Source organism: Cuculus canorus, chromosome 2 (assembly GCF_017976375.1).
Source record: "Cuculus canorus isolate bCucCan1 chromosome 2, bCucCan1.pri, whole genome shotgun sequence".
NCBI lineage: Eukaryota > Metazoa > Chordata > Aves > Cuculiformes > Cuculidae > Cuculus > Cuculus canorus.
Genome location: NC_071402.1, coordinates 1,571,129 through 1,586,678, shown reverse-complemented (window position 1 = coordinate 1,586,678; position 15,550 = coordinate 1,571,129). Strand labels below are relative to the sequence as shown.

Below are 15,550 nucleotides of genomic sequence, written 5' to 3'. Positions count from 1 at the left end.
AACTGATCTTTCCTCTGATTAGCTGAGAGTGACGTCAGTCAGGGGTAACCCCGCCCTCCTCCTGCGGCCACGCCTCCCTGGCTGGGCGCTCGGCGTTCCGATTGGCCGCCGGGGACAAAGGCGCGGGTGGGGGGGAGCGGCTGTCAATCAAAGCGATTGAGGGGCGTGGCTGAGCGCGGCACTTCCGCGGTTCTGACCGGAAGTTGCGCCGCTCTCCCGGAAGCGGAGGGCGGTGCGACCTGTCATGGCGCTGCCCGGTGCCCCCGCTCCGGCTCCGGCCGCTGCCGCGGGGCCGCCGCCGCCTCCCACCGTGTTAATGGCCGTTCGGGCGGGGTTGGCGAAGCCCTGTCGCCTCCCGACCCTCTCCGCCGCCTCCGCGCTCCGCCTGCAGCTCAGCGTCCAACCCGACAGCGGTGGGAAGCGCCGGTTCCGCCTCGGGCTGCGGCAAACGGAGCCGCCCGGAGGCGAGGTGAGAGCCGGGGGGGAGCGAGAAGGGCGGCAGCGGGCGCTGAGGGGCCCTGAAACCGGTGTTCCGGGGGGTCTAAGGGGTCCCCGGGGGGAACCGGGCGCTGTGGCACCGAGAAACGATGGTTTCGGGACGAGAACGGGCGCTGTGGGGCTGAGAAACGATGGTTTTTGGGGTGCTGAGGGGTCCCCGGGGTGGAAGCGGGCGCTGTGAGTCCCGGTGGGGCTGAGAAACAACCGCTTTGGGGGTACCAAGTGGTCCCTGGGGGGCAACCGGGCGCTATGGGACCGGGAAACGATGGTTTCGGGACAGGAACGGACGCTGTGGGGCTGAGAAACGATCGTTTCGGGACCGCAGCGGGCGGTGTGAAGTCGGGAAACGATCGTTTCAGGGGTGCTGAGGGGTCCCGGGGGGGAACCGGGTGCTGTGGATCCCGGTGGGGCTGAGGAACGATCGTTTTGGGGGTGTCAAAGTGTCCCCGGGGTGGAACCGGGCACTGTGGGACCGGGAAACGATGGGTTTGGGACGGGAACGGGCGCTGTGGAGCTGAGAAACGATCGTTTTGGGGGTCCCTGGGGGGACACCGGACGCTGTGGGTCCCGGTGGGGCTGAGAAATGATCGTTTTGAGGGTGCCGAGGGGTCCCCGCGGGGGAACCGATCGCTGTGGGACCGGGAAACGATCGTTTTGAGACGGAACCGAGCGCTGTGGGGCTGAGAAACGATGGTTTCGGGGGTGCCAAAGTGTCCCTGGCGGGAAGTCGGGCGCTGTGGGACCGGGAAACGATGGTTTTGGGATGAGAATCGGCAATGTGGGGCTGAGAAACGATCGTTTTGGGGGTCCCTGGGGGGGACACCGGACGCTGTGGGTCCCGGTGGGGCTGAGGAACGATCGTTTTGGGGGTGCCAAAGGGTCCCTGGGGGGGAACCGGGCGCTGTGGATCCCGGTGGGGCTGGGGAACGATGGTTTTGGGGGTGCCAAAGGGTCCCTGGTGGGGAACCGGGCGCTCTGGGACCGGGAAACGATAGTTTCGAGACGGGGAGGGGCGATGTGGGGCCGAGAAACGATCGTTTCGGGACGGGAACGGGCGGTGTGAAGTCGGGAAACGATCGTTTCGGGGGTGCTGAGGGGTCCCGGGGGGTCTCGGGGGGGGAGGATCCGGACACTGTGTGTCCCGGTGGGGCTGAGAAACAATCGCTTTGGGGGTACCAAGGGATCCACGGGAGGGAACCGGGCGCTGTGGGACCGGGAAATGATGGTTTTGGGATGGGAACTGGCGGTGTGGAGCTGAGAAACGATCATTTTGGAGGTTCCCGGGGGGGAACCGGGCTCTGTGGGTCCTGGTGGGGCTGAGGAACGATCGTTTTGAGGGTGCCGAGGGGTCCCCGGGGTGGAACCGGGCGCTGTGTGACCGGGAAACGATGGTTTCGGGACGGGAACGGGCGGTGTGAAGCTGAGAAACGATCGTTTTGGGGGTCCCTGGGGGGACACCGGACGCTGTGGGTCCCGGTGGGGCTGAGAATCAATCTTTTTGAGGGTGCCGAGGGGTCCCCGTGGGGGAACCGGGCGCTGTGGGACCGGGAAACGATCTTTTTGAGACAGAACCGGGCGCTGTGGGGCTGAGAAACGGTGGTTTCGGGGGTGCCAAAGGGTCCCTGGGAGGGAACCGGGCGCTGTGGGACCGGGAAACGATGGTTTCGGGAAGGGAACGGGCGGTGTGGGGCTGAGAAACGATGGTTTTGAGGGTGCTGAGGGGTCTCTGGGGGGGAACCGGGTGCTGTGAGTGCCGGGGGTGCTGAGAAAAAGTCGCTTTGGGAGTACCAAAGGGTCCCAGCTGGGGAACCGGGCGTTGTGGGACCGGGAAACGATGGTTTCGGGACGGGAACGGGCGATGTGGGGCTGAGAAACGATCGTTTCAGGACGGGAAGGGGCGGTGTGAAGTCGGGAAACGATCGTTTTGGGGGTGCTGAGGGGTCCCCGGGGGGGAACCGGGCACTGTGGATACCGGTGGGGCTGAGAAACAATTGCTTTGGGGGTACCAAAGGGTCCCCGGGAGGGAACCGGGCGCTGTGGGACCGGGAAACGATGGTTTTGGGATGGGAATGGGCGATGTGGGGCTGAGAAATGATCGTTTTGGGGGTCCTTGGGGTGGAACTGGGCTCTGTGGGTCCCGGTGGGGCTGAGAAACGATCGTTTTGGGGGTACCAGGTGGTCCCCGGGGGGGAACCGGGCGCTGTGGGACCGGGAAACGATTGTTTTGAGACAGAACCGGGCGCTGTGGGGCTGAGAAACGATGGTTTCAGGGGTGCCAAAGGGTTCTTGGGGGGGAACCGGGCACTGTGGATCCCGGTGGGGCTGAGAAACGATCGTTTTGGGGGTGCTGAAGGGTCCCTGGTGGGGAACCGGGCACTGTGGGACCGGGAAACGATGGTTTCGGGACAGGAACAGACGCTGTGGGGCTGAGAAACGATCGTTTCGGGACGGGAACGGGCGGTGTGAAGTTGGGAAACGATCGTTTCAGGGGTGCTGAGGGGTCCCGGGGGGGAACCGGGTGCTGTGGGTCCCGGTGGGGCTGAGAAACAATCACTTTGGGGGTACCAAGGGGTTCCCGGGAGGGAACCGGGCGCTGTGGGACCGGGAAATGATGGTTTTGGGACGGGAACGGGCGCTGTGGAGCTGAGAAACGATCGTTTTGGGGGTCCCTGGGGGGACACCGGACGCTGTGTGTCCCGGTGGGGCTGAGAAACGATGGTTTTGGGGGTGCCGAGGGGTCCTGAGGGGGGAACCGGGCACTGTGGGACCGGGAAACGATGGTTTTGGGACGGGAACGGGCGCTGTGGGGCTGAGAAATGATGGTTTTGGGGGTGCCAAAGGGTTCCTGGGAGGGAACCGGGCACTGTGGGACCGGGAAACGATGGTTTCAGGACGGGAATGGGCGATGTGGGGCTGAGAAACGATGGTTTCAGGGGTGCCAAAGGGTCCCTGGGGGGGAACCAGGCGCTGTGGGACCGGGAAATGATCGTTTCAGGATGGGACTGAGTGATGTGGGGCTGAGAAACGATCGTTTTGGGGGTGCCGAGGGGTGCAGGGGGAGAACCGGACATCTCCGACCACGTCCAGGAGCTCCAAACCCCATCCAGCCTGGAGTGGTCCAGGGATGGGACATCTCCCTCCACTCTGGACAACCTCATCTGGGGCCACCAGAGCCCCCCCAGCACGAGCCCAGACATCTCCAAACCCCATCCGGGAGCTCCAAACCCCATCCGGGAGCTCCAAACCCCATCCGGGAGCTCCAAACCCCATCGGGAGCTCCAAACCCCATCCAACCTGGAATGGTCCAGGGATGGGACATCTCCCTCTGCTCTGAACAACCTCTTCTGGGGCCACCGGAGCCCCCCCAGCACGAGCCTGGACATCTCCGACCCCATCCAGGAGCTCCAAACCCCATCCAGGAGCTCCAAACTCCATCCAACCTGGAATTCTTTCGGGATGGGACATCTCCCTCTGCTCTGAACAACCTCTTCTGGGGCCACCGGAGCCCCCCCGGCACGAGCCTGGACATCTCCGACCCCATCCAGGAGCTCCAAAACCCATCCAGGAGCTCCAAACTCCATCCAACCTGGAATGGTCCAGGGATGGGACATCTCTCTCTGCTCTGAACAACCTCTTCTGGGGCCACCGGAGCCCCCCCGGCATGAGTCTGGACATCTCTGACCCCATCCGGGAGCTCCAAACCCCATCCAACCTGGAATGGTCCAGGGATGGGACATCACCCTCTGCTCTGGACAACCTGTTCTGGGGCCATCAGAGCCCCCTGGGGACATCTCCAGGCCCCATCCAGGAGCTCCAGGCCCCATCCAGGAGCTCCAGGCCCCATCCAGGAGCTCCAGACCCCATCCAGGAGCTCCAAACCCCACCCAACCTGGAATGCTCCAGGGATGGGACATCTCCCTCTGCTCTGGACAACCTCTTCTGGGGCCACCAGAGCCCCAGAGGGACATCTCCGACCCCATCCAGGAGCTCCAAACCCCATCCAGGAGCTCCAAAACCCATCCAGGAGTTCCAAAACCCATCCAACCTGGAATGGTCCAGGGATGGGACATTTCCCTCCTCTCTGAACAACCTGTTCTGGGGCCACCAGAGTCCCCCAGCATGAGCCTGGACATCTCCGACCCCATCCAGGAGCTCCAAACCCCATCCAGGAGCTCCAAACCCCATCCAACCTGGAATGCTCCAGGGATGGGACATCTCCTTCTGCTCTGAACAACCTCTTCTGGGGCCACCAGAGCCCCAGAGGGACATCTCCGACCACATCCAGGAGCTCCAAACCCCATCCAACCTGGAATGGTTCAGGGATGAGACATCTCCCGCCACCCTCAGGAGGAATAATTCCTTTCTATCCCACTCGGATCTCCCCTTTTCCAGTTTAAAACCATTCCCTCCTCTCTTGGCGCCTTCCATGTCCTCCTCCAGCTCTGCTCCGACGTCTCCATGTCCTTCCCATGCCGAGGACCTCAGAGCTGGTTGTGGGGCTCCAGGAGGTCCCAGCGGAGCGGAGCAGAGGAGCAGAATCCCCTGTGGCCGCGTTGTCCGCGTTTCTTGGGATCGGGCCCGGCAGAGGGTTGGTTCTCCACGCTGCCGGCGCACATTCCCGGCTCCCGTCCTACTTGTCACCTCCCGGTGTCCCCAAATCCCTCTCTCGGCAGAGCTGCTCTCCATCCTTCTATCCCAGAAGTGGGGCTGGAGAACCTCAGGAGGTCCAACGAGGCCAAGAGGGACCTGGAGAGGATGGAGAAGTGGGGCTGGAGAACCTCAGGAGGTTCAGTGAGGCCAAGAGGGACCTGGAGAGGATGGAGAAGTGGGTCTGGAGAACCTCAGGGCGTTCAGTGAGGCCAAGAGGGACCTGGAGAGGGTGGAGAAGTGGGGCTGGAGAACCTCAGGGGGTACAATGAGGCCAAGAGGGACCTGGAGAGGCTGGAGAAGTGGGGCTGGAGAACCTCCCATCCAAGGACAGGCTGAGAGTTGGGGTTCTTCATCCTGCAGAAGGCTCCGAGGAGACCTCAGAGTGACCTTCTAGAACCTGAAGGAGCTCCAGGAAAGCTGGAGAGGGCCTTTCTCCAAAGTCTTGGAGTGATGGGATGAGGGGGAACGGGGAGAAACTGGAGAGGGGCAGATTTCAACTGGACACGAGGAGGAACTTCTTCACGATGAGGGTGGGGAGACCCTGGCTCAGGTTGTCCAAGGGAGGTTGTGGCTTCTCCATCCCTGGAGAGGTGTCCAAGCTCAGGTTGGACGTGACTTGGAGCCACCTGATCCAGTGGGAGATGTCCTTTCCATGGCAGAAGGGTTGGAAGTGGATGATCTTTAAGGTCTCTTCCAACCCAAACTATTCGATGATGATGGTTTGGAGTCTTCCTGTCTCCTCGATTCCCAGATGGAACTTGTAGCTCCGAACGTTCTCCCATGGGAGAAAGCCATGGAGGCACCGAGTCACGGAGCAGCTCCGTGTCCCCACATTGTGGCCGTCCGCCCTTCCAAGCTGTAGATCCATCCATGTGCGGTGGCTCTTCGGTGCGGTTTTGCTCATGCCGTGACCTTCTCTCTCGTTCCTTCTTCCCGTAGAACTTCACGGAATACAACCTCTCGGATGTCACCTACCGAGTGCGGAGCCCCACGTGCCACGAGCTGACGGTTTCCGGCTCTCCGGATGATCCCGTGGTCTTAAACTTCGAGGAAGAACGAGAGGCGCAGAAGTGGTGGACGATCGTTAGCAGTTCCCTCCGGGAAGTTCAGAAAGGTCAGTGGTGGACGGGTCTGGAGAAGCTCTTGGGTTCCTCAGAGGATCATCGAATAGTTTGGGTTGGAAGAGATCCATAAAATCATCCACTTCCAACCCTTCTGCCATGGAAAGGACATCTCCCACTGGATCAGGTGGCTCCAAGCCACGTCCAACCTGGGCTTGGACACCTCTCCAGGGATGGAGAAGCCACAACCTCCCTTGGACAACCTGGGTCAGGGTCTCCCCACCCTCATCGTGAAGAAGTTCCTCCTCGTGTCCAGTTGAAATCTGCCCCTCTCCAGTTTCTCCCCATTCCCCCTCGTCCCATCACTCCAAGACTTTGGAGAAAGGCCCTCTCCAGGTTTCCTGGAGCTCCTTCAGGTTCTAGAAGGTCATTCTGAGATCTCCTCGGAGCCTTCTCCAGGATGAACCACCCCAACTCTCTCAGCCTGTCCTTGGATGGGAGGTTCTCCAGCTCCACTTCTCCAGCCTCTCCAGGTCCTTCTTGGCCTCATTGAACCTCCTAAGGTTCTCCAGCCCCACTTCTCCATCCTGTCCAGATGCCTCTTGGCCTGGTTGAACCCCCTGAGGTTCTCCAGCCCCACTTCTCCACCCTCTCCAGGTCCCTCTTGGCCTCGTTGGACCCCCAGATGTTTTCCAGCCCCACTTCTCCAGCCTCTCCAGGTCCTTCTTGGCCTCGTTGAACCCCATGAGGTTCTCCAGCCCCACTTCTCCCTCCTCTCCAGGTCCTTCTTGGCCTCATTGAACCTCCTGAGGTTCTCCAGCCCCACTTCTCAGCCTCTCCAGGTCCCTCTTGGCCTCACTGAACCCCCTGAGGTTCTCCAGCCCCACTTCTCCACCCTTTCCAGGTGCCTCTTGGCTCGTTGAACCTCCTGAGGTTCTCCAGCCCCACTTCTCAGCCTCTCCAGGTCCCTTTTGGCCTCATTGAACCCCCTGAGGTTCTCCAGCCCCACTTCTCCACCCTCTCCAGGTCCTTCTTGGCCTCATTGAACCCCCTGAGGTTCTCCAGCTCCACTTCTCCACCCTCTCCAGGTCCCTCTTGGCCTCATTGAACCACCTGAGGTTCTCCAGCCCCACTTCTCCACCCTCTCCAGGTCCCTCTTGGCTCGTTGAACCCCCTGAGGTTCTCCAGCCCCACTTCTCCACCCTCTCCAGGTCCCTTTTGGCCTCATTGAACCCCCTGAGGTTCTCCAGCCCCACTTCTCCACCCTCTCCAGGTCCCTTTTGGCCTCATTGAACCCCCTGAGGCTCTCCAGCCCCACTTCTCGATCCTCTCCAGGTCCCTCTTGGCCTCGTTGAACCCCCTGAGGTTCTCCAGCCCCACTTCTTGACCCTCTCCAGGTCCCTCTTGGCCTCGTTGAACCCCGTGAGGTTCTCCAGCCCCACTTCTCCACCCTCTCCAGGTCCCTCTTGGCCTCTTTGAACCCCCTGAGGTTCTCCAGCTCCACTTCTCAGCCTCTCCAGGTCCCTTTTGGACTCATTGAACCCCCCTGAGGTTCTCCAGCCCCACTTCTCAGCCTCTCCAGGTCCCTCTTGGCCTCGTTGAACTCCCTGAGGTTCTCCAGCCCCACTTCTCCATCCCCTCCAGGTCCCTTTTGGCCTCATTGAACCCCCTGAGGTTCTCCAGCCCCACTTCTTGACCCTCTCCAGGTCCCTCTTGGCCTCGTTGAACCCCCTGAGGTTCTCCAGCCCCACTTCTCCACCCTCTCCAGGTCCCTCTTGGCCTCGTTGAACCCCCTGAGGTTCTCCAGCCCCACTTCTCCACCCTCTCCAGGTCCCTCTTGGCCTCATTGAACCCCCTGAGGTTCTCCAGCCCCACTTCTCACAGGGCTTCGTGGGATATCTTCTCCCTATGGAGCTCCTCAAGGAGGACAATCGGTGGCTGTCACCATTCAGGGGGTGGTGGTGCCCTGTCCTGATGTGTTCCCACCTTCCGGCAGCTTCTGACAGCGCGACGGCGTCCCAGACCTCATCCGTTCCGACCGCGGCCACCGCCGGCTCTGCCACGGAGAATCCAGAGGTGGATGTGACCTCAGAGCTCTCCAAGAAAGGTGAGGGATGACTTTCTTGGCTCTTTTCTTCTGTCAGGACCTACAAACTCTCCCCAGGAGACAACAAGTCCTGGAGCGGCTGAGGTGGCCCCGGAGGGATATGAGGTGGCCCCGGAGGGATATGAGGTGGCCCCGGAGGGATATGAGGTGGCCCCGGAGGGATATGAGGTGGCCCTGGAGGGATATGAGGTGGCCCTGGAGGGATATGAGGTGGCCCTGGAGGGATATGAGGTGGCCCTGGAGGGGCTGAGGTGGTCTTGGAGGGATTAGAGGTGGCCCTGGAGGGATATGAGGTGGCCCTGGAGGGATATGAGGTGGCCCTGGAGGGATATGAGGTGGCCCTGGAGGGATATGAGGTGGCCCTGGAGGGATATGAGGTGGCCCTGGAGGGATATGAGGTGGCCCTGGAGGGATTAGAGGTGGCCCTGGAGGGATTAGAGGTGGCCCTGGAGGGATTAGAGGTGGCCCTGGAGGGATTAGAGGTGGCCCTGGAGGGATTAGTGGTGGCCCCGGAGGGATATGAGGTGGCCCCGGAGGGATATGAGGTGGCCCTGGAGGCATTGAGGTGGCCCTGGAGGCATTGAGGTGGCCCTGGAGGCATTGAGGTGGCCCCGGAGGGATATGAGGTGGCCCTGGAGGGATATGAGGTGGCCCTGGAGGCATTGAGGTGGCCCCGGAGGGATATGAGGTGGCCCTGGAGGCGCTGAGGTGGCGCTGGAAGGATATGAGGTGGCGCTGGAGGCATTGAGGTGGCCCTGGAGGTTCTGAGGTGGCCCTGGAGGCACTGAGGTGTTGGTTGTAGACCTTCTGGTTACCAACTCGTCCAATTTTTCCGTTGACGACGGCTTTGTTGACCTCTTTGAAGGCCGTTTTCAAGGCAACCCTTCCATTAACGCTTCTCCTTCTTCACCGTAGAGGACTTAACGCTCCAACTTGCCGAAGCCATCGAGTACGGAGACGAAGAATTGGCCGCTCAGAGCGCCGTGGCTTTGGCGCGTCAACAAGCCACGCTCCGTATCCTCTGGAAAGAATCCAACTACCCTTCGGATTATATCTGGTGAGAACATCTTCCACCGCCTTCCTCAAAGTTCTTCTCGAGCCACGTTGGGTCCCACCAGAATCCAATTGGGTCTAAGATGGAGCTGTGGATGCGGTGGTGGTGATGGTGGTCCTCCACCGTTGGTAATGGTCGTGGAATGGGGAATGTTCCATCGGCGCATCCGGAAATTCCGTTCCGGAAGATCCATGAGTTCATGGTTTGGGTCTTTGGATGATTTCTTCTACAGTCAATGGTTGTGTTGGACTCGGATCCTCTTGGGGAGGTCGTTAAGGGCAGAGGAGGTCGTTAATGGCAGAAGGAGGTCGTTAATGGCGGTGGTGGAGGTGATTAATGAGTGGAGAAGAAACTGATTGGGTGGTTCGATTCAAGGAGTAGTGGTCAATGGCTCAAAGTTGAGATGGAGCTCCATGACCAGCGGTGGCCCTGATGGGTCCATCCTGGGCCGCGGTTCATGGCTTCATCAACGACAGCGACATCGACCCTCAGGGGGTTCAATGAGGCCAAGAGGGACCTGGAGAGGGGGGAGAAGAGGGGCTGGAGAACCTCAGGGGGTTCAATGAGGCCAAGAGGGACCTGGAGAGGGTGGAGAAGTGGGGCTGGAGAACCTCAGGGGGTTCAATGAGGCCAAGAGGGACCTGGAGAGGGTCGAGAAGTGGGGCTGGAGAACCTCTGGAGGTTCAATGAGGCCAAAAAGGACCTGGAGAGGGTGGAGAAGAGGGGCTGGAGAACCTCAGGGGGTTCAATGAGGCCAAGAGGGACCTGGAGAGGGTGGAGAAGTGGGGCTGGAGAACCTCAGGGGGTTCAACGAGGCCAGGAGGGACCTGGAGAGGATCGAGAAGTGGGGCTGGAGAACCTCAGGGGGTTCAACGCGGCCAAGAGGGACCTGGAGAGGATCGAGAAGTGGGGCTGGAGAACCTCAGGGGGTTCAACGAGGCCAAGAGGGACCTGAAGAGGGTGTAGAAGTGGGGCTGGAGAACATCTGGAGGTTCAACGAAGCCAAGGAGTGCTGGAGAACCTCCCATCCAAGGACAGGCTGCGAGAGTTGGGGTTGTTCATCCCGGAGAAGGCTCTGAGGAGACCTCAGAATGACCTTCTAGAACCTGAAGGAGCTCCAGGAAAGCTGGAGAGGGCCTTTCTCCAAAGTCTTGGAGTGATGGGACGAGGGGGAACGGGGAGGAACTGGAAAGGGTGAGATTTTGACTGGACACGAGGAGGAACTTCTTCACGATGAGGGTGGGGAGAGCCTGGCTCAGGTTGTCCAAGGGAGGTTGTGGCTTCTCCATCCCTGGAGAGGTGTCCAAGCCCAGGTTGGACATGACTTGGAGCCACCTGATCCAGTGGGAGATGTCCTTTCCATGGCAGAAGAGTTGGAACATGGATGGTCTTTAAGGTCTCTTCCAACTCAAAGTATGATTCAAAGCTTTGGACATTGTCCGTACGGTGGTGATGACCTCAGGGAGGGAACGGTGTGAGATGGAAGGATGGAGAACTTGGGGTTCAACCCTATGGACCACTCGGATGGAGCTCCAGGAGCAACGGGTTCGGATCCTCCTCACCGACGTGAGAGTGATCCTCAGGGTAAGACCACGACTTTCAGATCCCGCAGATGTTTTCCGACCGCTTCCATCCCTCTTTTCCAGCATGAAGGTCGGTGTGGAGGACGCGACGTCTTCGGTCAACATCACCATCAGAGTCCGCGCTCACACGACCATAGAGGCACTCAAGCAGCAGGTACGGAGCGGCACGTGGACATCCTCCTTCCCATCGGAAAGAGGTCCTTTTCCGGCAAACGGGAAGCGCTGTGATCCCCTTTTTCCCTCCGTGGTGCGATCTGAGCTCTCCCACCTTCTCCTCTCCGTCTTTGGAGCCGGTTCTTCTCCGGTTCTTCTGTCCCACCACCACGTTCCATCAACAGGAGGGCGTCCTCCTTCCCAACCCGGCGTTCCCGATCATTCCGATAGAGCTTCCTTCCCAGCCGGGAGCCTCCGGAATCTTCCTAAACCCCTTTTTGTCCCTTCATGATGCGATGTGGACCTTCTTACCTTCTCCTCTCCATCTGTGGAGCCGCTTCTTCTCCGGTTCTCCTGTCCCACCGATGAGTCCCAGCATGGGAGCACCAGGAGAACATCCTTGTTGCCATCCCGGCACTGCGGATTGAGCGGAGGGAATCCCTTTTCCGGCAAACGGGAAGCGCTGTGATCCCCTTTTTCCGCCCGTGGTGCGATCTGAGCTCTCCCACCTTCACCTCTCCATCTTTGGAGCCGCTTCTTCTCCGGTTCCTCTGTCCCACCACCACGTTCCATTAACAGGAGGGCGTCCTCCTTCCCAACCCGGCATTCCCAATCGTTCCGATAGAGCTTCCTTCGCAGCCGGGAGCCTCCGGAATCTTCCCAAACCCCTTTTTGTCCCTTCATTGTGTGATGTGGACCTTCTCACCTTCTCCTCTCCATCTGTGGAGATGGTTCTTCTCCGGTTCTCCTGTCCCACCACCACGTTCCATCAACAGGAGGGCATCCTCCTTCCCAACCCGGCGTTCCCGATCGTTCCGATAGAGCTTCCTTTGCAGCCGGGAGCCTCCGGAATCTTCCCAACCCCCTTTTTTTCCCTTCGTGGTGCGATGTGGACCTTCTTACCTTCTCCTCTCCATCTGTGGAGCCGCTTCTTCTCCGGTTCTCCTGTCCCACCGATGAGTCCCAGCATGGGAGCACCAGGAGAACATCCTTATTGCCATCCCGGCATCACGGATTGAGCGGAGAGAATCCCTTTTCCGGCAAACGGGAAGCGCTGTGATCCCCTTTTTCCATCCGTGGGGCGATCTCAGCTCTCCCACCTTCTCCTCTCCATCTGTGGAGCCGGTTCTTCTCCGGTTCCTCTGTCCCACCACCACGTTCCATCAACAGGAGGGCGTCCTCCTTCCCAACCCGGCATTCCCGATCATTCCGATACAGCTTCCTTTGCAGCCGGGAGCCTCCGGAATCTTCCCAACCCCCTTTTTGTCCCTTCATTATCCGATGTGGACCTTCTCACCTTCTCCTCTCTATCTGTGGAGCCGCTTCTTCTCCGGTTCTCCTGTCCCACCGATGAGTTCCAGCCTGGGAGCACCAGGAGAACATCCTTGTTGCCATCCCAGCACCGCAGATGGAGTGGAGGGAATCGCTTTTCCGGCAAACGGGAAGCGCTGTGATCCCCTTTTTCCCTCCGTGGGGCGATCTGAGCTCTCCCACCTTCTCCTCTCCATCTGTGGAGCCGGTTCTTCTCCGGTTCCTCTGTCCCACCACCACGTTCCATCAACAGGAGGGCGTCCTCCTTCCCAACCCGGCGTTCCCGATCGTTCCGATAGAGCTTCCTTCGCAGCCGGGAGCCTCCGGAATCTTCCTAAACCCCTTTTTTTCCCTTTGTGGTGCGATGTGGACCTTCTCACCTTCTCCTCTCCATCTGTGGAGCCGCTTCTTCTCCGGTTCTCCTGTCCCACCGATGAGTCCCAGCATGGGAGCACCAGGAGAACATCCTTATTGCCATCCCGGCATCACGGATTGAGCGGAGAGAATCCCTTTTCCGGCAAACGGGAAGCGCTGTGATCCCCTTTTTCCATCCGTGCTGCGATCTGAGCTCTCCCACCTTCTCCTCTCCACCTGTGGAGCCGCTTCTTCTCCGGTTCCTCTGTCCCACCACCACGTTCCATCAACAGGAGGGCGTCCTCCTTCCCAACCCGGCGTTCCCAATCATTCCAATAGAGCTTCCTTCCCAGCGGGAGCCTCCGGAATCTTCCTAAACCCCTTTTTTTCCCTTTGTGGTGCGATGTGGACCTTCTCACCTTCTCCTCTCCGTCTTTGGAGCTGCTTCTTCTCCAGTTCTCCTGTCCCACCACCACGTTCCATCAACAGGAGGGCGTCCTCCTCCCAACCCGGCATTCCCGATCGTTCCAATAGAGCTTCCTTCCCAGCCGGGAGCCTCCGGAATCTTCCTAAACCCCTTTTTGTCCCTTCATGGTGCGATGTGGACCTTCTCACCTTCTCCTCTCCATCTGTGGAGACGGTTCTTCTCCGGTTCCTCTGTCCCACCACCACGTTCCATCAACAGGAGGGCGTCCTCCTTCCCAACCCGGCATTCCCTATCGTTCCGATAGAGCTTCCTTCGTAGCCGGGAGCCTCCGGAATCTTCCCAACCCCCTTTTTGTCCCTTCATGGTGCGATGTGGACCTTCTCACCTTCTCCTCTCCATCTGTGGAGCTGCTTCTTCTCCGGTTCTCCTGTCCCACCGATGCGTTCCAGCATGGGAGCACCAGGAGAACATCCTTGTTGCCATCCCGGCACCGCGGATGGAGCGGAGAGAATCCCTTTTCCGGCAAACGGGAAGCGCTGTGATCCCCTTTTTCCCTCCGTGGTGCGATCTCAGCTCTCCCACCTTCTCCTCTCCACCTGTGGAGCCGCTTCTTCTCCGGTTCTTCTCCGGTTCTTCTGTCCCACCACCACGTTCCATCAACAGGAGGGCGTCCTCCTTCCCAACCCGGCATTCCCGATCGTTCCGATAGAGCTTCCTTCGCAGCCGGGAGCCTCCGGAATCTTCCCAACCCCCTTTTTGTCCCTTTGTGGTGCGATGTGGACCTTCTCACCTTCTCCTCTCCATCTGTGGAGCCGCTTCTTCTCCAGTTCTCCTGTCCCACCGATGCGTTACAGCATGGGAGCACCAGGAGAACATCCTTATTGCCATCCCGGCACCACGGATTGAGCGGAGAGAATCCCTTTTCCGGCGAACGGGAAGCGCTGTGATCCCCTTTTTCCATCCGTGCTGCGATCTGAGCTCTCCCACCTTCACCTCTCCATCTGTGGAGCCGCTTCTTCTCCGGTTCTCCTGTCCCACCACCACGTTCCATCAACAGGAGGGCGTCCTCCTTCCCAACCCGGCGTTCCCGATCGTTCCGATAGAGCTTCCTTCCCAGCCGGGAGCCTCCGGAATCTTCCCAAACCCCTTTTTGTCCCTTCATTATGCGATGTGGACCTTCTTACCTTCTCCTCTCCATCTGTGGAGATGGTTCTTCTCCGGTTCTTCTGTCCCACCACCACGTTCCATCAACAGGAGGGCGTCCTCCTTCCCAACCCGGCGTTCCCAATCGTTCCAATAGAGCTTCCTTCCCAGCCGGGAGCCTCCGGAATCTTCCTAAACCCCTTTTTTTCCCTTTGTGGTGTGATGTGGACCTTCTCACCTTCTCCTCTCCGTCTTTGGAGCCGGTTCTTCTCCGGTTCCTCTGTCCCACCACCATGTTCCATCAACAGGAGGGCGTCCTCCTTCCCAACCCGGCATTCCCGATCATTCCGATACAGCTTCCTTTGCAGCCGGGAGCCTCCGGAATCTTCCCAACCCCCTTTTTGTCCCTTCATTATCCGATGTGGACCTTCTCACCTTCTCCTCTCTATCTGTGGAGCCGCTTCTTCTCCGGTTCTCCTGTCCCACCGATCAGTTCCAGCCTGGGAGCACCAGGAGAACAACCTTGTTGCCATCCCAGCACCGCAGATGGAGTGGAGGGAATCGCTTTCCCGGCAAACGGGAAGCGCTGTGATCCCCTTTTTCCCTCCGTGGGGCGATCTGAGCTCTCCCACCTTCTCCTCTCCATCTGTGGAGCCGGTTCTTCTCCGGTTCCTCTGTCCCACCACCACGTTCCATCAACAGGAGGGCGTCCTCCTTCCCAACCCGGCGTTCCCGATCGTTCCGATAGAGCTTCCTTCGCAGCCGGGAGCCTCCGGAATCTTCCTAAACCCCTTTTTTTCCCTTTGTGGTGCGATGTGGACCTTCTCACCTTCTCCTCTCCATCTGTGGAGCCGGTTCTTCTCCGGTTCTCCTGTCCCACCGATGAGTTCCAGCCTGGGAGCACCAGGAGAACATCCTTGTTGCCATCCCGGCACCGTGGATGGAGCGGAGAGAATCCCTTTTCCGGCAAACGGGAAGCGCTGTGATCCCCTTTTTCCCTCCGTGGGGCGATCTGAGCTCTCCCACCTTCTCCTCTCCATCTGTGGAGCCGGTTCTTCTCCGGTTCTCCCGTCCCACCACCACGTTCCATCAACAGGAGGGCGTCCTCCTTCCCAACCCGGCGTTCCCGATCGTTCCGATAGAGCTTCCTTCGCAGCCGGGAGCCTCCGGAATCTTCCTAAACCCCTTTTTTTCCCTTTGTGGTGCGAT

General features: G+C 59.8%; 1 protein-coding gene across 2 annotated transcripts in view; it reads left to right on the top strand.

Annotated features, from left to right (window-relative positions):
• The first annotated feature begins 201 nt into the window (after positions 1 to 201).
• SHARPIN (SHANK associated RH domain interactor) overlaps positions 202 to 15,550 on the top strand; it is a 49,144-nt gene continuing 33,795 nt past the window's right edge. For both annotated transcript variants that reach the window (XM_054057740.1, XM_054057741.1), the window contains exons 1-5: positions 202 to 469; positions 6,088 to 6,262; positions 8,206 to 8,316; positions 9,232 to 9,373; positions 11,017 to 11,107. In XM_054057740.1, coding sequence (XP_053913715.1) covers positions 245 to 469; positions 6,088 to 6,262; positions 8,206 to 8,316; positions 9,232 to 9,373; positions 11,017 to 11,107 — 744 coding nt within the window. In that variant the 5' untranslated portion in view covers positions 202 to 244. The remainder of the gene's footprint in view (positions 470 to 6,087; positions 6,263 to 8,205; positions 8,317 to 9,231; positions 9,374 to 11,016; positions 11,108 to 15,550) is intronic.